Raw genomic sequence first — 21543 nt, forward strand, 5'->3', positions numbered from 1 at the left:
GGTGCCCAACGGTGAGTGTCTGCTGCGGATGGTGGGTTAACGCGCGCTGCCTGTTTCACAGCTCTGCCTGCCAGTGTTCCATCCCTCGCGCACATAGTCATTCTTTATTTGCAGCCTGGTCCATGCGATTCATGCGAGAGACTCGCATCACCTACATAGACGAAGCCACTTTTAGTAAAAGCCACAACATAACGTATACTCAACGCCATTGGAATTATGCAGGAGCGGCAGACCAAATTATGCTGGGGGGTTAAATATGTGGTAAGAAAAGGCAAATTATGCAGCACGTTTTGTGATATTATTACCACATTTGTCTCAGTTTGACACCTGAATAAGTAACAGAAAGGTAACGACAAGTCAACCGTTGTGAATCTCCTTCCACTGTGCAGCAACAGGCCACCACTTTTGTAGTAACTTTTGATTCGTAATATCTAAAAACATTTTTTTTTGTTTTGTTAAAATATGGAATTTATGAAGAAGATAATGGATTATGTGCAAAATGCGGTAAAAGCATTCTTGCAGTGAAAACACAGCGGCCCCAAAATTGCATAATTGCAGTGGCTCTTTTAACAAGCATTTGCAATGCAATAGGTCTCGCATTGATGCGAGTTTGAGCTATCGACCTTGCAAATGACAATGCCTTTTATTTTTGTTTTTAACATAAATGAAAGGCATGTCATTTACAATACTGATAGATTAAACTTGTGTAAATGCGAGACCTATTGCATTGCAAATGCTTGTTAATTTCCTGGGTGGTCATATCTGAACACTGCTGAGACCAGGACCATGCCCATTTTGTTTGTTTATCTGCTGGGACCTCAATTTGATATATTACCCCTCAGACCGACAGACTCAGGTAGCTTGATCACACCAGTTCTCCATTTCGGGACCTTAAATCCTTTTATAAGACTACCCAGTTTTGACACACAGTAGCTAATTTTTCAGATTATCAATCTTGTGACCCCCAAGAGCCTACTGGTCAACATTGACCTTCAGTAAGTTTATTTTCCTAGTAATATTTTGTGTTGACTGGTTCAACACTGATGCCTGGTTGCATTTAGGATGCCCTCTGGACTGCACAGCCGAATACCTCTCAACCGGTTCTATGGCTGTCCCTTATATACTTTGTCTTCATCTACTGACCGTCCCCAGGGCCAGTTCACTCTTTTCACGTACTTCACCACCTTGCTTGGACAAATGATTCGCCACTAGCAGTAGGATCTTGGATACTACAAAGTCAGATTGGAATTCTAACCCTCTTAGCGATACTCGTTCTGCAGTGGGAAATGGGAGTCTCCCAATAATTGAGGTTAGTCAGAAAAAGTAGAATTTGTTTTGACACCCAGTACAAAACCCCACAACCTTCGATACAACTCTCTAATTCTGTTCGGTACTGGAAAAAGGTAAAACTAACCTGCTGGATGCATTGGAGGATGAATGTTAGTCACTGGAGGGGGAGGATGCATATAATGCAGCGGGGGTAATCGGACAATTTGTGGCCTTTGAGTTAGAGGACCAGTAGGCGTCACAAAAGGCAGATGTGGAGGAGGTGCCTGTGGAGGTGGCTGTTGGTGATGTGGAGGTGGCTGTTGATGATGTGGAGGTAGCTGTGGTCGTGGTTGAGGTGCTGGTTGCTGTGTTGGCTGTGAATTATTTGCAGGTTCACCAATAACCTTAATGAAATAATGATAAACAAAGAAGGTAAAATTAACAATACTCGTGCAACAATAGCCTTCATTTATTCTTTTGTTTGAAAAAAAAAACAGTTAGACAAACCCTTCCCTCTGGAAAACTTGCTTTTAAAAGAGCAATAACAAGATGTCAACACAAGCAATCACAATTAATACTGTTAAAAGAGTCATTCTAATCACAAGATTGACTCTAAGGCTTCAAATACATAAGGTAATATGTAGCATAGCACAGCACTTCAAATGAGGACTTTAAAATGTCAAAGAAGCATTAAGTTACTTACCCTGTAAGCATCTATTCGTAGCCTGTAGTGCTGCATGTGCACATTCTATACATACTCCTGCCATCTAGTGTTGGGCCCGGACTCTGCAAGTTATTTTTTCTCAAGGAAGTTTCATGATCGGCGTTGGGCGTCCTCTCTCCTCCCCCAAAAGACATTGAACGCTTTGCTCCTTAGAAAGTTTGTTTTCCCCTTACCATGAATGGAGTGAGGATATAGTCTGCTTAGTAAGAGTTAGTTGTTAGACAAACTGTGTCTGTAGGTATTTTGTCACCATCTAATACCTGCCGGTGATGCGGGAGGGTGCATGCGAATCTGCAGCACTACATGCTACAAATAGATGCTCACAAGGTAAGTAACATGATCCATTCGTAGCATGTGTTGGCTGCCAATAAACATGCAATAGAGAGGCTGTAAAGCAGTACCCCATCACCCGGTGGCTTTAGGTAGAAGATGGTGTGGTTTTATGAAATCATATTTGAAGGACTTTTTATCCTAATAGAGTTTGTTGTCTTGATTGAGCATCCACACAATAATGCTTTGTGAAAGTGTGTGGGTTTATCCATCTTGTCGCTTTGTAAATGTCCTTTAGAGAGACATTTCCTAAAAAGGCCATGGTTGATCCTTTTTTTCTAGTTGAATGAGCTCTTGGCACAGTTGTTGGTGTCCTTTTAGCTTTTGCATAACATATTTGGATGCATTTAATAAACTATCTTGCTATACCTGTTTTGGCTATAGTGCTTCCTTTGGTTGGATTTGAAAGAAAAACAAAGAGCTGTTTTGTTTTTCTGAAGGGTTTAGTACGTTTCACGCATTACATAAGTGCCCTTTTAACGTCTAGTGTATATAAAGCACATTCTACAATAGTTTGAGGTTTTGGAAAGAAAACTGGTGACACCAAGGTTTGATATAAATAGAAAGAAAAATTACCTTGGGTAAAAATGTAGGGTTAGTGCGTAAATGCACTTTGGCTGAGAGCATTTGGAAGTAAGGTTCTTCGACTGTGAGTGCATGTATTTCGCGGACCCTTCTTAAGGATGTTATCGCTACGAGGGAAGCTACTTTCCATGTTAAGATGTTAAGAATTGTAGGTGGCATTTATGTAGTGGCTCAAATGGTGGCCCCATAAGCCGTGTTAAGACAATGTATAGATTCCACACTGGTATTAGGTGTACGTGGTGGAATGACTCTTTTTAATCTTTCCATGAAGGCTTTGATCACAGGAATGCAGAGAAGTGACTAGTGTTTCCTGTTTTGTAAATAGGCTTCAATAGCAGCGAAATGTGCGCGTAATGAGGTGTATGCTGTGACTTTTGTAAATGTAACAGGTAACATATTAGTTGTTGTTCTGTTGGGAAGATGGGTTAACGTGCTGTGTTGTACAATAATGCACAATACGCTTCCATTTTGCCGCATAGCAAGACCTTGTGGTAGGTCTTTTTGCCTCTTTGAGAATAGTCAAACATTTGTCAGGTAGACTGAGGTATCTACATTCTAAGACCTCAGGAGCCAGATTGTAAGTTTAAGCTGCTGAGGATTGGCAGGTGTCACAATGCCCTTGCTGTGTGTGAGAAGATTTGGATAATTGGGTAGCTTCTCAAGAGGGTGTAGGGAGAGCTCCGATAGTGTTGTGTACCATGGTTGACGAGTCCAGGTGGGTGCAATCAGAATTAAAGTAATTGAAGTCTGTGTTGAGTTTCCTGACCACAGAAGAAAAGCATATGGAAATATCCCTGACCAGTTCATCCATGAAGCATTGCCCTTGGAATTGTGGGTGTGGATGTCTGGATGTGAAGCTTTGATGTTTTGCGTTTTCTTTTGTTGCGAACAGTTCTATTGTGGTGGTTCCCCACCATTGGAAGTATGTTTGTAAAAACGTGCTGTGCATTTCCCACTTGTGAACCTGCTGGTGTGTCCTGCTGAGGAGGTCTGCAATTGTGTTGTCCTTCCCTGGTATGTATTGTTCTAGGAGGTCGTTGTTGTGACTGCACACCCATTCCATATCGTTTGTGCCAATTGGGATCATTGTACGGAAGGGATCCCCCTGTTTCTAAATTTAATACATTGCAGTCATATTGTTTGTGTGTAAAAGGAAAGTTTCCCCTGCTATGTCTGTGAGGATTGCTTTGAGAGCTATTGAAATGGCCAGTAGTTCTAACATTTTGATGTGTAGAACCTGCTGTTGTGCTGTCCAGTGTCCCTGAAACACACACTCAAAGACTGAATGCAAGACCAATTGATTTGTATAATAATATTACTTTGCTACTTTTATTTTAGCTCCAAGAGAAACTCATTTGCAGGTAAGTACCCGTTTAAAATAGCAATACTTTTCAGGCACAGTAAGAATGTGTCTGCAAAAACAATAAGATTACTTTACAGTGATACTGAAAATACTTTGTGGTGCCAATCAACAGTAGCAGTATCTTAGCAATGTAAAAGATATACACATGAGGCCTGATTAAGAGTCTGGCGTGTCTCGTCTTTAGAAACAGTTTGTGGTGTTGAAACATCAGAGCCATGGATTTTCTTCTGTTTAGAAGAATGTCCATGATGTTTTGCAGCCCTCAGTTCCCAAGTGTGTTTCAGTTCCGTTGCACTGGATTCCGAGCGCTTTTTCGGTCCCGATGTCTGTTTCTTGGAACTCTTTGGTGCCAATGTTTTTGTCTGTTCCAAGTGATGGCTTGATGCCGAAGGCTCGGTCAGTGCTGATTTACTTTTAGGGGCCGGCAGCGTGCCAAAACCGACTTCTTGTTGTGGTCTGGCTGCCTATCGGGATCGAGAATATTCTTGAGCCTTCTTGGCTCCGAGGCCTGGTCACGGTGTCGGCCTGAACCTGCAGGTAATGGCCCACCATGACAGGGTAGTAGCAGTGGTGATGTGTAGTCATTTCTTAGGGGGTAAGAGTGCTCATGATATGTAGAGTCATCTTTGTCTTTGGTCCCAAGACGGTAGTTGGAAACGTGGACTGAATGAATGAATGAATGAATGAATTACGCATTTGTATAGCGCATGGCTACCCGGAGGCATCCCAGCGCTTTAAACTCATTCAGTTCTCTGAGGTTTAAGCGAACAAGAAGGTTTTTAGCAACTTTCTAAATCTTAAATGGTTTGCTTCCATTCTGATTGATTCGAGGAGCTTGTTCCATACATTTGTGGCTTGTAAGGAAAAGCGTCTCCCCCCCCGTACGCACTCTCCTTGTTTTGGGAACCACTAGCAAATTTTTGTTATTGGATCTCAGAGTCCACTTGGGGTTATATGGGCAGAACATTGATTGAATAAGTGCTGGTCCGATTTTATTGACTGCCTTGTGTACCATAGTCAAGGCTTTAAATTCCACTCTCTGTTGCACTGGTAGCCAGTGAAGCTGGCGCAATCCAGGCTTAGCGGATGACCTTCGTGGGACATTCAACAGCATTCGTGCTGCACAATTATGTACTGTCTGAAGAATTTTAACTGTCCCTAGAGGAGTCCCGAGGTATAGTGCATTAGCATAATCTAGGCGTGATAAGATCAGCGCTTGCACCATGATCTTCCTAGCTTCAAAAGGAAGGAGCTTAACAATTTTTCTCAGTAGCCTGATCAGAGCGAAGCAGGTACCTGCTACCTTCCGGGCCTGTACAGCAAAGTTCAGAGCTGGGTCTAGCCAGACCCCCAGGCTCTTGATTTGCTCCTTTGGTGGGGGCGGCTGGCCAAGGCTGGCAGGCCACCAATTTTCAACAGTGGTGGGTGGGTTGTATCCCAGCATCATCACCTCCGTTTTCGCACCGTTTAGCTTTAAGAAGGATTTATCCATCCATTCATGGATCTTGTCAAGGCAGGTGGAAAGATTATCCAACAGGGCGGCTTGAGTAGTCAAGGAGATGATGAGCTGGGTGTCGTCTGCATACGTCACCAGTTGTACCCCCCAGGGCAACACCACCTCAGCCAACGGCCTCATATATATGTTAAATAAGGTGGGGCTGACGGATGAACCCTGGGGAACACCACACTGTAGACGCATTTGGGGGGAGGATACATTGTCCTCAACCACCGCAAACGACCTGTCGGACAGGAAGGAGCACAGCCAGTTAAGCGCTGGCCCGTGACACCTACATCTCTTAGCCTCTGAATCAGAATGGAATGATTCACGGTGTCAAAGGCCGCGCTGAGATCTAAAAGTAGTATGGCCGCACAACTTCCACTGTCCATGATCTTCCTTGTTTCTTCCACCACTGTGATCAAGGCTGTTTCAGTACCCTGCTTGCTTCTGAAACCTGTCTGTGTGGGGTGTAGGGAGTTACTATCCTCTAAGAAGGAAGAGAGCACGGAATTTACATGCTTCTCAGCAAGTTTGCTAATAGTTGGCAAAAGAGATATAGGTCGGTAGTTTGCCCAGTCTTCCCGATTAAGATTGGGCTTCTTTAGCAAGGCCCTAACTCTTGCCTGTTTCCAGGAAGAAGGCACGATGCCTGATGCTAAGGAGGAGTTAATCACCTCCTGAATCACTGGGCTCACAGTATCGGACACCAGGTTCAATATGGTTGGAGGTGCAGGATCTAGAGGAGAACCAGATTTTAGATTTTTTAGAAGCATCTTGGTAGTCGGGGCAAATTGCTTGAGCTCAGTTACGCCCACATAAGGGAATAAGGTAGATTCAGTGGGAGGGTGTTGAAAGGATGAAAATATACTAGCCAACTTTGTGGAAAAGAAATTAACAAGTTCATTACAGCGTGTAATAGCTTGGCCAGGGTCAGCTGTAGGAACAGGGGGGGTAACAAGAGATTTGAATATTTTAAAAATGTCTCTAGGCGCATTGGCCGCTGAGCTAATTTTTATCTGGAAGTAGTTGGATTGTGTAGTTTTAATTTCCTGTTTATACTTCCTTAAGGCTAGCCTGCACCGCTGCATGTTCGTCACCTGATGACATATTGGACATATTGGTAGTGTGGGCTGGCTATGACCATCCTGCGTCCTATCGGATGAATGGCCTCGCTGTCCGTGCCGCTGTCACGGTTGAATTCTGTCTCAGCTGTGTGGTCCATAATATGTGCAAGACATCGATCTTGTCATGTCCAAAGAGTTTTCCTATTCTTGAACAATGCACAAGCAGTGCACTGTTCTTCCTTGTGCTCCAGAGACAGGCACAAATTACATAATTTTGTGCGTCGGAATGGGCGTACATGGCTCCACACCGAGGGCACAGTGGGAATAGTTATTTCTTTGTCTCCATCACCTGGAGACTGTCAACTTTTGTTTAGATGCCGGGAAGTCTTTCCAGGTGTGTAGTCGATCTTTCAATCCGCGTTATTTTTCCCATAGGCCATGTGGCATTGAATTCTGCAGACCTTTGATGCAGTCCGTCTGAGCCCAATGGCAGAAAAAAAGTTCCAAGGAACAATGCGCTCGACATGCGCAATGCCTCGAGGGGGAGGAGAGACAAAGCACAACGCTGATCATAAAACGTCCTTGAGGAAATACAATTTAGCCAACCACTTTTGGGATATTCTTCCAAGAAGTGGTTGCCTAGTGCAAATTCTCTTCCTACTTTGTGCTTGTGACCCATTAAATGATGCCAATCCTGCAGCATCCTTTCCACTGCCACTTAACTGCACTCATCAGCCTGTTGATCTGCAACATTAAACTCAGCCGGCCTGCCTATGCCCATGGTTATCCAATCAGGAGCCCCAACACACAGAGCTGTATCATTGGAATGTACCTCATCCGCTGAACTAGATCAATACATATTTCAAACTGAACAGCCCTGAAGAAATGGTCATGTTCAACATATGGGAGCCATTCAAGATTGACAAGTCAGAAATATGCATCAAGTTAGAACGGAGGAAGAAGGAACGCTTAGGCTTAGCAGTCACTGATCTTCAGTATGAGATAGTCATGAAACGTTATCAATGTAGAAATGAATAAAAGAGGGCAGTGGAAGAACTTAGCAAGGTTAACTTCAAGAAGTGCAGAACAAGCCTATTGTCTCCATTGTGGGTAGTGATGGAATTATACATTTTTACAAATTAAAGATTTAGGTCATAATGATCTCTATCTAAATGAGGTACCCCCTGACCTCAAACAGGTAATAATGATATGACGTTCACCATTCTCGTAGACGCCGTTACCTTACTCACAACAATATGATATACCTGAATTGCATTTTCCCCAGAAGGATGATTGTCTCTGCGTCTTCCTTCTACCCGCCTGATGTTGCCAGACTGCCCTCCAATCACGTCAATGGTTCCAGCTAGCTTCCTGGTGCAAAGCAAACAGACCGATTTGGGTATACAGATGGCAAATGTCAGATGTAACAAACAATTAAAGGCAAAAGGAAGCAGATTCCACTTTGTAATTGAAAACTACTCTAAATTATAACAATACTTACCGACCAGCAATCTGTCACCTTAGTAAAACAGCAGAAGGCTAGATGTAGAGAGTGAGCACTACAAAGTATCTTGTGCATACTGCTTTCTTCGCCCTATATTGTGCTGTAACAAGTCTTATATACCCATTCCACAGTATGTTCAAAAGTTGTATACGCAAGATATCTACTGGTATGTCTCAATGCATTTTATAGTGATAAATGTAAAGTCTTCTCACCTTGAAATTACTCCCATTAAAAGAGACTGGCACTTAGTGTCTTTATTTAGCCAAACAACTGAATAAGGGCTAAGGCAGCCTAAAGTACATTTTTACAAAGTTATGTTTCTGCTTAAGTTATCAAAAACCTTATATCACGATTAAGTGAGATTTTAAAAACAGAACAGAACATTTATTTGAAGAATTTGCTAGCCCTTTCAAGAGCACAAGTGGGGAATAAAGATTTAATCCCATATGCACCTATTAGGAAAAAGCCTAGATAGGCCTACAAAGTGAAATAGTTTTTGACATTTATTTCACTGTGAGGGCACACTAACCACACGTTAGGGGGTAACATATGAATATATATAACATGCTTTTCCTACATGGAAAAGCCTTTTCCCCGTGTCAGGTGTCACTGATTTGCATGTAAATGGCAGCGTAGCCAGAGCATAGAGGTGTTCCTGACCGAAAAATATTTTTGTCGAGTATGTATGAGGTGTAAATATACACTGCAGCCCACGTGTCAATTCACTTTCCATGCAATAGTTGCACTTTAGGCTTTATCAACAATAGGCATACATGGAATTTAAATAAGTCTAATAGAGTTTTTAAATGTATAGCATATATTTTAGGAGGGGAGAACAGATACTTTACTATTGTTGAGCAGTGGTAAATCGCATAGAGTCCTAAAGTCATCAAAAATAGGATACAGAAACAGACGGAACATGTTTATTAGCAATAAAGAACAAGCATTGAAAATGCAATAGGTCTCGCCTTTCATCAAGTTGAAGCCATTTACTTTGCTATACAATATCATTAGCAAAGCAAATGGCTTTAACTTAATCAAAGGTAAGACCTATTGCATTTTCAATGCTTGTTTTTGCTCATGCGCACAAGCTAAACACCTAGGTGTCTTATCAAGCCTTTATTTCAATATTAAGCTTATTTAAATAAATGGATTATAGTTGTGTGTCTCCATATTAGAATATAGACTGTATTGAAAGTCCTCAGAGGATATCGCCACCCCTGCTTGCACTGATTATAATTTTTACCTCATTTAAAAAATACTACCAAAATGAATCGCCTAGCATAGTAAAATGGTTGTGGAGGCGGGGGGAGGAAGGAGACAAGTTGCTGGGGCAATTTTGCACAGTGCTGTCACTGCGAGAGCCACAGATTCGCAGATCACACTTCCACAACGATATTTAGTTTCTGAGTGCACAGCAAAACATTTTGGGAATGTCAAATCTGTGAAGGGGAACTCTGCTACCGTGTCTTTTCTCTTTCAAAGTATGACTTTTCAGCAAATTACAGTGTTTGGCATACAGTTAATCTCTACAACCGCGTGTAGCAGGTTAGACTACGGCAACGCCCTCTACCTGGGAGCCTCGGCAAAACTCCTGAAACGGCTACAACGCATACAGAACGCCTCCGCACGCTTGATCCTCGACATACCTCGCCGCAGCCACATGACACCCCACCTAAAAGACCTACACTGGCTTCCCGTCAACAAGAGGATCACCTTCAAGATCCTCACCCACACACACAAAGCACTCCACAACACCGGACTGACATACCTCAACAGCCTACAGCCATACCTCACACCTTCTACACCCCGAACTGCCAGCTCCGCTCCGCCGACTTTGCCCTCGCCACCGTACACCTCATCCGAAGAGCGAACTCAGGCGGCAGATCGTTCTCCCACCTCGCCGCCAAAACCTGGAACACCCTCCCCATCCTCCTATGGCAGACCCAGGACCTTCTCGCCTTCAGGAGGCTACTCAAGACCTGGCTTTTCGAGCAATAACGGCACCCTTCCCCTCAGCGCCTTGAAACCCTCGCGCGTGAGTAGTGCACTTTACAAATGCTATGATTGATTGATTGCCAATTCTAAGGTCAATTAACACATTGTTTCAGGGGGTGGGTGTCTCAGTTTAGCATACTTAATTGACCATGGCTCTCATCACAACTAAACTAGAGCAAGAGACGACCGACTCTGCACAGCTGAAACCCAGCAACTTATCAAAGAAAAAGCATCACTCTCCCACGCCTGCGATACCGCCAGCACCCGAGATAATTTACTCAATATATATTATAAAGAACTGTAACGTATACAGAGAACTTTGTTTACTGCATGTGAACGGCCAAGATTTCGCGAAGAGGAAACAGCACTCCACTAGGGAAGCGACAAGGCGGCACCAAAGAACTGGGCATGCTGTCTCTGCCCAATCCGTCTCAGCAGCCAAACTTTGCAACAACCTCCAGGAGTGCAGCGGGGAGCTCTGCTTACCTATCGCCTCACCAAAGTCCAAGAAGTCTAGGGCATGTCGTTGAGGAATTCATGGCCAAATTTGGCAGTACTTAATTGTATATCACTGAGTGTCACATCCAGCTGCAGGGCGCCGCCCATCCATTGTTAAAGGGCCAAAGCTATCCTGTGTATACAAAGCTAGAACTGAGACCCACGCAGCCTGCGATTCTCCAATCTCAGCTCTCCTTACAATCACCTCAGTCTTTTTCAACCAACAGTTGTCTTGTTTCTATGGCTTGCAAAGACTTTCGTACAACCCTGGTCACATGGGCAGATAACTGGCCCATCCCATTGGTTGCCATAATTTAGCTAGTGCTCAGGTCACGTGACCATGTTCGGCCTCCCTTGTACTGTTTTTACTGCTACATTGTTCAATTTTACCTTTATTGCTATGGGCAGAGCTTTAACTACTTAAACAAGCGCTCGCCATTCCCGCTGTTTATTTTTGCATCACGCTTTCACTTTAAAGTGAAAGCGAGATGCAAAAAAAATAAACAAGCGGCGCCATGTCTCCTTTTTTGTCCGGCCCATCTGGACTGGATCGCACGGCTTGTTTACATAACACGCCTCATTGCGATAAGAAACTGCTTCACGACAACCGTGAAGCAGGTCATCCAGTCCGGATGGGCCGGACAAAAAAGCCAAAAGGAGGCACCCCAGAAAGCTTATTTCCAATGGCAGGCCACCATTTAGCATAAACGGTGACGTCAGCCAATGGAAATAAGGGGCGGGCTTCAAGCCCTTTTCTAAAACTCCTCATTAGCAATAACTGTGCCCGAGCGGGGGCGTGGCCAAGCGGGCTAAGATGTCAGCCGCACATTAAGTGTGCTCCTGGACCCCTCCGCTATCCGCCTTCAATCTGCCCGTCGTGGTCGCCGTCCGGCCCTGAAACTCAGACGCCTAGCTCCCCTTGCCACTTACCTGCGTGGGGTCCTGCCTGCGGGTACTCCAGGCACCGGTGTGTGCTGCTGATTGCCGGATGGCTCGAGGTAACATGGTGACTGTCTGTCGCCGGGGGTTGAGCCGCCTAGGCTCTGAATACATTTGCTGGCCCAAGTTAAGAGGTCCTTGGGGAGCAGCTGCCTTTGGTGGGCCGCAGCAGTTTGGAGGCTGCTTGCCTCGTCCTGGTGTCCTGCCCACGCGGGCTTTGGCGGCTTCTGGACCCCCCCTGCTGCCCTGACTGAGTGGTGCCGCGGGCGCGAGGCTGTCTAACGACCTCCACCCGCGGCCGAGTTGCTGTGTATTACCGGATCGGCCGTCACCTCGGACGGCGGGAACCAGAATTTGGGACGGAGGTGCGGCGGCGCTTGGGCCCTGGAGGTTCTCTGCTCCCCATCCTGTGTCTTGTCTGTGCTCTGGTGGCTTCTGGACACCCCTGCTGCTGTGTCTGAGTGGTGCCGTGGGTGCGAGGCGGTCCTGTTGATCCTTCCGTGCAGAGGCCTTGGACGCTGGGTCTGGGTGGGTGCTGCCTCCCGCTGCGCCTGGAGCCCAGCGAGGATCCATTCGCCTGCACCAACCACGTGGAGTGGTGACTGACTGGACATCTCCTTTGCCGCCTCACTGTCTTGTCTTGCTTTGCCCTGAGGGAGTCGGGTGCGGTCTGAGGTCCTGAAGACCTCACTTCGGCTCTGGGACCTCCTTGGAGGTGGCTGAATTGACCCGCGCTTTGACTGCACGTCCTTTGACCTTGGTTGGTGGCCCCTGCCGTGGAGACACGCTACCGGGTCTGTAGGGTTCCGACATCATTGTATGACAACCATGGGTCGTGACGGGCCTAGAACCCCGGCCACTTTACTACCACGGATGCTGGGGCGGTAGGGGGACCCATGGACAAGGAGGCCCCACTGGCTACAGACTTGACAACTATTCTTGAGGCGATACATACCTCGCAGTCCTCCATGGAGCGTAAGATCGCTGAGGTCAGAGTGGACATCACCCTCATCCGGCAGGCCCTGAGGAATGTGGTGGCCCAGATCACGGAGACAGAGTCGCGCATCTCCACGGTGGAGGATGATGTCCGGCAGCTTAAGGAGCAGGTCGCCCGGCTTCAGTCTCACACTCGGGAGCTTCATCGGAGGGGAGAGGACGCAGAAAATAGGTCCCGCCGCAATAACCTTCGCCTGGTGGGGTTTCCGGAGGGAGTGGAGAAGGGCCGCCCAGCAGACTTCGTAGCCAAGTGGCTTCACTCATGGATCATCGAGGGCTCCCTCTCCCCGTGTTTCGCGATTGAGCGAGCACACCGCTCCCTCAGCCCTAGACCGCCTCCGGGAGCGACCCCCAGGCCCATCATCATGCGAATTCTCAACTTCAAGGATCGTGATTCCATCCTGGACGAGGCCCACAAGCAGCAGAGTCTTCGCTACAAAAATCACACCATCATGGTTTTCCCGGACTATACTCGGGAGGTCCAGGGTCAGCGCCGCTCGTTTGGGGAAGTTAAGCAAAAGCTGCGTGCCCTAAACATACAGTACAGGCTCCTTTTTCCGGGACACCTGCGAGTGGTGTGCTCCAACAAGACCCTATTCTTTGATACCTCTGAGAAGGCTTGGACTTGGGCCAAAGAGGAGCGTCCCTTGCGGGCCGGGGACTGACCTCCATCAGCTGGAGGAGTGCCTGGTGGGTCGGGCATCCAGGGGGTTCCTGGCACCCGGCCCCAGCGCAACCGCTCCCGACGACGCCGTGGCCAGAGGCGGGCCCGCTCGGACTCTCTGCTGGGTTCCTCTCGGCAGCCGGCCCGCCTCCTGGTGAGCCCTCAATGGTTCAGCGGTCTGGCTCCTCGAGTCGCCTGGACGCTGAGAACACCTCGCCCCGGCCTTCACAGCTGGACCTCCGCGACACTGACCTGTCGTGCAGCCCAATGCTCACCAGGGTTCCCGCTTGAGCCTGTCGGACTTGGCTCCGCGGCCGGAGATGGCGGCTCATCTCATCGCTACTCCAACATTAGATGGGCTCATCTACACACATCCTGCAATGAGGAGGGGTCCTCCACATTTCCCAGTCCCGAGCGTTTTAGTTTGTTTTTTTGCTAGTTTCCACTGTTAGAGCGACAGATGCTTCCGTTCCTGAAGTATAGGGGAGGGAGGGGGGGCTTGGGTTTGGGTGGGGGGACCGTTGTCCGGGGTTTTATTGTTTGTTTTTTGTTGTTCTTTTACCAGCAATATTGCCTCATCTTGCGACATCCACACAGTGATTGACATTGTCCTTCTAGTCTCATACCCCACGCGCTGGCACCACTACGGTCTCCGCATGCTGGGCGCTCGATCATTACCTCAGCCTCTCCATGTCCGACCACCAAACAAGTCTTACCTCCCTTCATATTGTGTCATGGACGTTAATGGCCTACTGGATAAGGTAAAGCGGACTGCAGTCCTGCGCTATGCCCAGCGGCACAATATAGACATATTGCTGCTTCAGAAGACTTACCTGGAAGGCAACCATTGCCCCTTTCTGGAACGCTATGGGTATGGTGGGATTTAGCACTCTGGGGGTCTCGCGGGGTGGCGGTCCTGCTGCGCCGCGCTCTTCCTTTTGTCGAACGTACAGTCATCCACGATCCGCTTGTTATTTTGGAGGGGTGCATCGGAACCCAACCCTTGAATCTGATAGCGGTCTACTCTCCCCTGTCCCTGCTGGCCTCCACGCTCAGGCGCCTTGCTCCACTGGTAGCTGCCCTACCCCCAGGGACCACAGTAGTGGGGGGGACTTCAATGCGGTTATGGACCCGAACCTTGACTCTATTACAGTCCCTTCTGTCTCTCGGGTTTCCCACTCCTCACTCCTCTCGCACTGGGCTGCGACCCTGGGGTTGGGAGACGCCTGGCGGCTCTGGCAACCGGCTACTCGGATGTTCACTCATACATCGACTGCCCACCATACACAGGCCAGGTTAGACTATCTGTTTCTTCCGGCTCTGGATTGTCGATTGATCCAGGACATTGTTATCCTTCCCAGAGGCATATCGGATCACTCCCCAGTTTCTATGCACATAGGAAGTCTCCCGGCCTCTTCACGCCCAGTCTGGCGGCTTAACGCCTGGTTTCTCCAGAACAAGGATTTCCGGAAGCTTGTAGGGGTTGAACTGCGTCACTATTTTCCCATTAATCAAGACTCTGTTTCGTTCCCTGGTACCTTGTGGGAGGCCGCTAAGGCAACAATTTACGGGTATTCCAATGGCCAACTTAAGCTCCAACGTGCGAAACAGGGGGCCCAGCTTACGCTTCTGGAGACCCAAGCTGCCCGGCTGGAGGCCCATCGCCTGAAGACCGAACAGAGGCTCAGGATCGGAAGCTCACATTCCTTAGGGATGAGCTTAGCCAGGCCTCCATGGAGTCCACTAAGCTGTTGTGGAGGTCCTCTGTGGCGCGGGTGTATGGATGGGGAGATAAAAATGGGAAGCTCCTCCATCGCTCGGCCACTTATGCCATGGCTAACCGTATTATTCCCGAGGTGATGGACTCTCAGGGGATGAGTCATCACGCCACCATGGCGGTGGCCCAATGTTATGCTTCATAGTATTCTTACTTGTATTCTGACCAACCCCCAGACATTGCTCTCTCGGAGCTCCTCCAGAGTGAGAGATTCCCCCTCTCGCGGCTCACCGACGCTGAGGCGCGGGGCCTTGATCTCCCGATTACTCCCGAAGAAATCAGTGACGCTATAACCCGCATGGCGGGGTTAAGACGCCGGTGCCGGATGGCTTCCTGCAGGAGTCTATACGTCTTACCGGGATACGCTGTTCCCCCATCTCTTGGCACTGTACAGAGAGGCGGTGGACCGCGGCTTCTTTCATCCTGAATTTGGCCAACATTGTGGTGATTCCTAAGTCTCAGCCCCCCTGTCATGGCCCTATTTCACTTATCAACTCGCTCAAAATATTTGCGTCAGTCTTGGCACAGCGCATACACCCTTATCTGAGCACATTTGACCACGTGGACCAATGTGGCTTTATGCCCGATCGGGATACCAGGCACTGCCTCAGACGACTCTACCTTGCTCTGGCGCATCAACACCAACTAACTCCCTATCCTTCGTTGCTCCTCGTGGATTTCGAGAAAGCATTCGATTCCGGTATCTGGAGGAGGTGCTGTCTGAAATGGGCTTTAGGCCCCCCTTTCGCAACTTGTTCAAGACCCTATATCGCAAGCCCCGGGCCCAGGTGATGGTTAATGGAGCCCTCTTGGGTCCCTTCCCCACTGGGAGAGGCATGAGGCAAGGTTGCCCCCTCTCACCTCTCTTATTCGCCCTAGCGATGGAGCCCTTTGCTTCTCTCGTCCACGGGGTGCCACTGGCCTGGTCTGGCAGAGGACAAGATTGCCCTCTACGCCGACGACGTCATGATCTTTTTGTCGGATCCAGCCTGCTCAGGGCCTCGGTGTCTCTGAGCCCTACACCTCTTTGAGCGTGTCTCTGGTCTCAGATTGATCGCGGCCAAGTCGGTCCTGGTCCCGCTTCATCTATCGAGAGAGTGTTTTGATTGGCAGTTCAAGTACTTGTGGGTCTGGGTGACGCACCTTCCGGATCTCGCCTGGTCCCTCAATGTCAGCCCTCTGGTGAAGCGGGTCCGCACTGATCTCCTACGATGGCAGACGTTGCCATTGAATCTTATGGGCAGGATCTCTCTCTTCAAGATGATGGTTCTGCCCCGTTTTCTCTATATACTCCAAAACCTGCCCCTTGCCTTCTCGCGGTCCTGTTTTTGTGCAATGGATGGCGTGGCCGTTAAATTCTTGTGGGGGGGTCAAAGGCCGAGACTGGCTCTTGATACCTGCAGGATCCGCCCTTTGATGGGGGGTTAGGCATAACGAATCTTCATCTCTATTATTTGGCTAACTGGCTTCTTACCGTTCATGACTGGTTCAACGGCAGGTGGGCGGATCCGGCCTACCACCCGGAACTACATGCAGTGGGTTTCTCGGGTATCCAGGGGATGCCGGAAGTTACTCGCTGGGTGTTTCTGGCCTGGCGAGCTGCCCTGCACCACACCTGCTGGTCTGGTGGGGGATGTTTGGAGCGGGAGCCACAAGCAAATTCTTGGATCTCCAGACTCGGGTCTCCCTTCACGCCTTTGAGTTTTACCGCTATCTTCAGTTGCGTCATGTACTCCACAAGCACATCTTGGAGGGGACCTCCTTGCCCGAATACAGCCCGCCTGAAGCACAGGTTATGACTAGTAATTTGGGGAAGGGGAGGATCTCCCGCATTTACCGTACTCTCATAAACAACCCCAATTCCCTTTCCCCTCTCCGGGATAGATGGGAGGGTTGGATTGGTCCATTAGATGATGCGGATTGGAGGGATGCAATGATGGCCCCTAAAATAGTTACGACTTCTGCGCGGCTCAGGTTGGTTCAAATACTATTTGCATGCATCCTATCTCGCGCCACTGCCCCTTCATTGCTCTGGGCTCCGGCCTGATGCTTCCTGTCCCTGATGTCGGAGCCCCCAAGCAGATTTTTATCATATTTTATGGCTCTGTCCTGATATTATGCATTACTGGGAGTTAGTGACCACTGATCTTACGGAGGTCCTAGGCTGGGAGGTCCAGTTGAACCCGCTGAACATACTCTAGGGGGTGACTGATGGTCTGGACAGGAGCAGGGCTAAGAAGCTTTGTCTCACCACGGCCTTGATGGTGGCTAAACGCCATATTGCAGCCCTTTGGTTGGACCCGGTGGCCCCTTCCATGACGCAGTGGCACAGGGGAGTAGATTGGTGCGCAGAGCAGGAACGTCCTATGTATGCTGCCCGCGGTTGTCCCAAAAAGTTCAGAAGAGTGTGGGGTAAATGAGTTGGGATGATAGAAGAATGAATTACTTGGATTTTTACTATGGACATGGTTATGGACATTGTCGCCTGGTGTTCCTCGTCGGACTCCTCTATGTGGGGGGCTTCTTCCCTCCTGTTTTATTTGTCGCTACTGTCCACTACTTATTGTGTGAAAAGCTGGCTATGTTCTCATTGCTAAATATGTATTCATTAAAATCAATAAAATTGATTATCAAAAAGAATCTGCCCGTGGAAGCTACACATGTGCGCAGCAACGCTAGGCAAGACCTAAAAAGCAGATTTGGAACTCTTTCAAGTTTTCTTTATGCAGTCACAAAGATAAAGCTGTGTTTCTTTTTCAGTCTTGAATAGTCCGATGAACATACAAACCCAAAGAAAATGAGAAAGAGCACATTTTATACTTGTTTTACTTCTGTTCTAAACCTGAATATCTGTAGATGCAAATGATACGGACGTTCCGATCTAGTTAAAACTCTGCTAGCTTTGACCTCTTGCCTGGTCTAGTGAGGTGTTGCATTTGCAACATATTTCCTCTAGCATTTTACTTGTCCAAGTAGGTGGCAGGATTATAAAAGCTCTTGGAATAAAGGACATGGCAAGTCTGCTTCTGGACTACCCAGATATAAATGGGGTCTGAGGGCCAGACTTGTATCACTTATCAATCTTTAAATGAACAGATAAAGACATGCCAGATTTAGAGAAAATGTTGAGACGAGTGCTGCTGGTGAAGAATGTCCATTATAACATCTTCCCTTTTGTTCTACAGACAATTTAAGAGAATGTGGCTGCTCTTTCAAGCACACTTGTAAAGATCATTTGATTTCCAATTTCCCAAAAGCCGACAGGAGTTTCTGTCTTCTCGTCTATGAATTCCAATCTGTAGTTAATCACACACTATATTTCATAAGATATCGGAGTGGTATAATCAATAAGTCAGGTTCCTCTTCTTGCACCTCTGATATTACTTGTTTTCAATGTTATTTTAATATAGTCCACATAAAAAAGATTTTATAGTACCTCTTACCTTGTTTGTGCATTTTTGCCTTTAAAACTCTGGTTATACTTTCCTCTAAAAAGTTTGAAGTTAATCTACATTATGACATCTCTTGGCATAGAAATCCTTCATCTACCATGTTTTAGAGTTGTTTCCTGGATAGTGTCCTCTGTAGTTATGAAGCAACAGAGTATTTCGGAAATTCAAATGTATTTTGTCTCCTGCTTCTGGTTAGGTAGAAGTCTTTAGTGCCATCATGGGTGATCTCAAGAAAATGATGCAGTGGTACTACCTTCTGTGCCAACAGCTTCCCCCAACTTAATTGCAACAATAGAGCCACAACCATATGTGCCTGCAGGCCTGTTTTTCAATTTATGTTTGCCGTTTGACTCATTTAATCAGATGGTGCATTTGATGAAGTCTGTGCAACCTCTGGAGATATTCAGATTAGGAATCACACTAGATGTGTCTGCTGTTAGCACTAGAGAAGCCTGCTTCTTATTCAGAAATGTTTGTTGCTTGGGTTAACAAAGCACATTGCCATCAGACCGTACAGCCAATTCCCCCATGAAGACATATGGCCTGAGCTGCCGGTCACGATTTTAAAGGTATAACAGAGGCACTGGCAAACAGTGGTCAAGGCTACTGCCTTTGGAACTAAATTGTTTTCAGTCGAAATGTACTACTAGCCTTGCTCTCTTATTCATAACTCTGAAGCAAATACAGACACCATATCCAATGCTCATCTAGGGACAGGAATGCTTTGCGACACCTAAGGCAAAACATAAACTGCACATTTTCCACAACACAGAAACACAAGTATTTAGAAACAACACATCCTACATCGTTTGTACTATCCAAGAACCATACTGCACAGACTGGGGGTGGTAGAGACACCCCAATGTGCAAGAGGATGTACATCGTAGGGGTCCTTTTATCATACCCTCTGGGAATGACCCGTGATCCACAGGTACTGGCGGGATGCAACTGGTGTAATGACTGGGGCACTGGGGGTGAGGGTACCCGTGAACGCAAAGTGGTTGATTCTACTGATCCAGGGAGAGGAAGAGTGGCCATGTCATACTAAGATCTGGCTGGCACTGGTGAAAGGGGTGGCAAAAAGAAATACAGCATGGAAGGTGGGGTGGAGGGGGGGGGGGGTTCACATCCCCAGTCTGTGGCGGAGTGGAAAGCTGATATGGATTGTTGCCAGAGGACGTGATTTATAAAGCAAGAGGGTGCCCTAGAAAGTAGGAGAAAATATGGTCCTGGAGGAACGTCAGAGGAACAACACTGAAGTCATGACGTACCCAAGCACAGTAGACGCGACACTATATAGCAAAATAGATGTACACGGGCAGACCCACACGAATGGGGGAATTATGATGGATGAGCAAGACTCATAGCTCTCCATGGTTGACCACTCCTATGAGAAGATATATGCTATAATGTAAGATGATGTTCATATTGAACTCTCGGTCTGTATATTGTATGATAAACTTGTTTAATAAAAAGATTTTTTTTTTAAAGAAACTACACATAAGCACTCCCAATAAGTCGCATTCATTCCCACGTTTTACACACTTTATCATACAAACATATTCATTGACTACTCGCATATAAAACTACACTAATTAACAAACACCACACCTTTTACAACTAACCCATCTGCAAACGAATTAATAGGTCAATAATACAGGAGCAAATGTGGTCCACAAACCAGTATCATCGGAGAAGTCTCATTAGAAACAACTATTGTCAATACTGTAAAAGTAAATTTGCTGGGGATGGCAAAAAGCCGGCATATAGACAGTTGTGCCCATGAGGATGCCAGTGCCACATGGATATTTTTCTTGCATATAGGAAAACTGTAGCTCGCTCGATATAATGAAAATATGTTCCAGGTGATGCAAGAAGGTTGAAAACGAGGATGTGTCCCGGGAGCTACTATCATTATTAAAGAATTGAACAAGATAGTGGCTGCAGATTATCATTGCCAACACAGTTATAACAAAACATGACCCCCTGCATTTCACTGCCTTTGCATTAGTTTGGACAGTTGCTTAAATCTTCTCACCTGTTTGGGGGAGGCCCAGCCTTAGACCGGCCTGCAGCAAGACAAGCAAATTCGGAATCAAATTCAGACTGGTTATCATTCTCAAATTCAATATCTTCATTTCCTGTTCTTCCTTGGTGATCCTATGAAATATACACAAATTATAAAGAGCCACCTCCTACATTTTCATTCTGCTTTATTCAATCAAAATAACCCTTACATTATGTTACAAAATGACATCAGGCTTGTTCATAAACTATAAGCAGAGCTAAAAGAAATGGAAAATCTTAATTTATTTATTTATTAATTTTAAATATAATAAATAAAGAGCGTGCTTACTAAATCGACTTCCCCACCAAAGAGTGTTTTGCGTTACTACAAAATGAACACAATGCTCAACAGAGGACAAAAGAAATAATGAAAATGAGCCCAATACATTTTTTTCCTAGTTTGACAGTGTGCCAGATCATCAAACTGGGATGGAGTTGCATGACTTTTCATGTAGAATTAAAACAAACAAATAGAATGATACTTCTTCTGGCTTCGTGGTTTATGTGCATACAGTGATACACTCCACCTAGTACAAAGAAAGAATAGCTGCACCTTCAATAAGCATGTATGTAGTAGCACAGTTACCACCTTTGAGAGACATCACAAGCTATACTTCACAGTAAAGGAGTAAATGTAAAGTAGCATACAAGAAGGTGGATTTGTTCATCACCCTATACACATACTATGGGCCTCTAATGATGGTGATATCTTGAGGAAGACAGACTGAATTTCTATTTGAACCATTCATTGCTCTAAACATTTACAATGAATTGGGAGAGGGGAATTCAGATGTTTATATGCCCTCTTTTTTGTT

The 21543-nt window shown here is 46.6% G+C and overlaps 1 protein-coding gene across 2 annotated transcripts in view; it reads right to left on the reverse strand.

Moving 5' to 3' along the window:
• Positions 1 to 21543, reverse strand: part of LOC144752168 (uncharacterized) — a 273397-nt gene that overhangs the window by 76800 nt on the left and 175054 nt on the right. For both annotated transcript variants that reach the window (XM_078640097.1, XM_078640096.1), the window contains exons 8-10: positions 20700 to 20821; positions 8099 to 8204; positions 1415 to 1673 (exon numbers count right to left, since the gene is read on the reverse strand). In XM_078640097.1, the coding sequence (XP_078496223.1) occupies positions 1415 to 1673; positions 8099 to 8204; positions 20700 to 20821 (487 nt within the window). The remainder of the gene's footprint in view (positions 1 to 1414; positions 1674 to 8098; positions 8205 to 20699; positions 20822 to 21543) is intronic.

The sequence above is a fragment of the Lissotriton helveticus genome, chromosome 4_2, assembly GCF_964261635.1.
Source record: "Lissotriton helveticus chromosome 4_2, aLisHel1.1, whole genome shotgun sequence".
NCBI classification, from domain to species: Eukaryota; Metazoa; Chordata; class Amphibia; order Caudata; family Salamandridae; genus Lissotriton; species Lissotriton helveticus.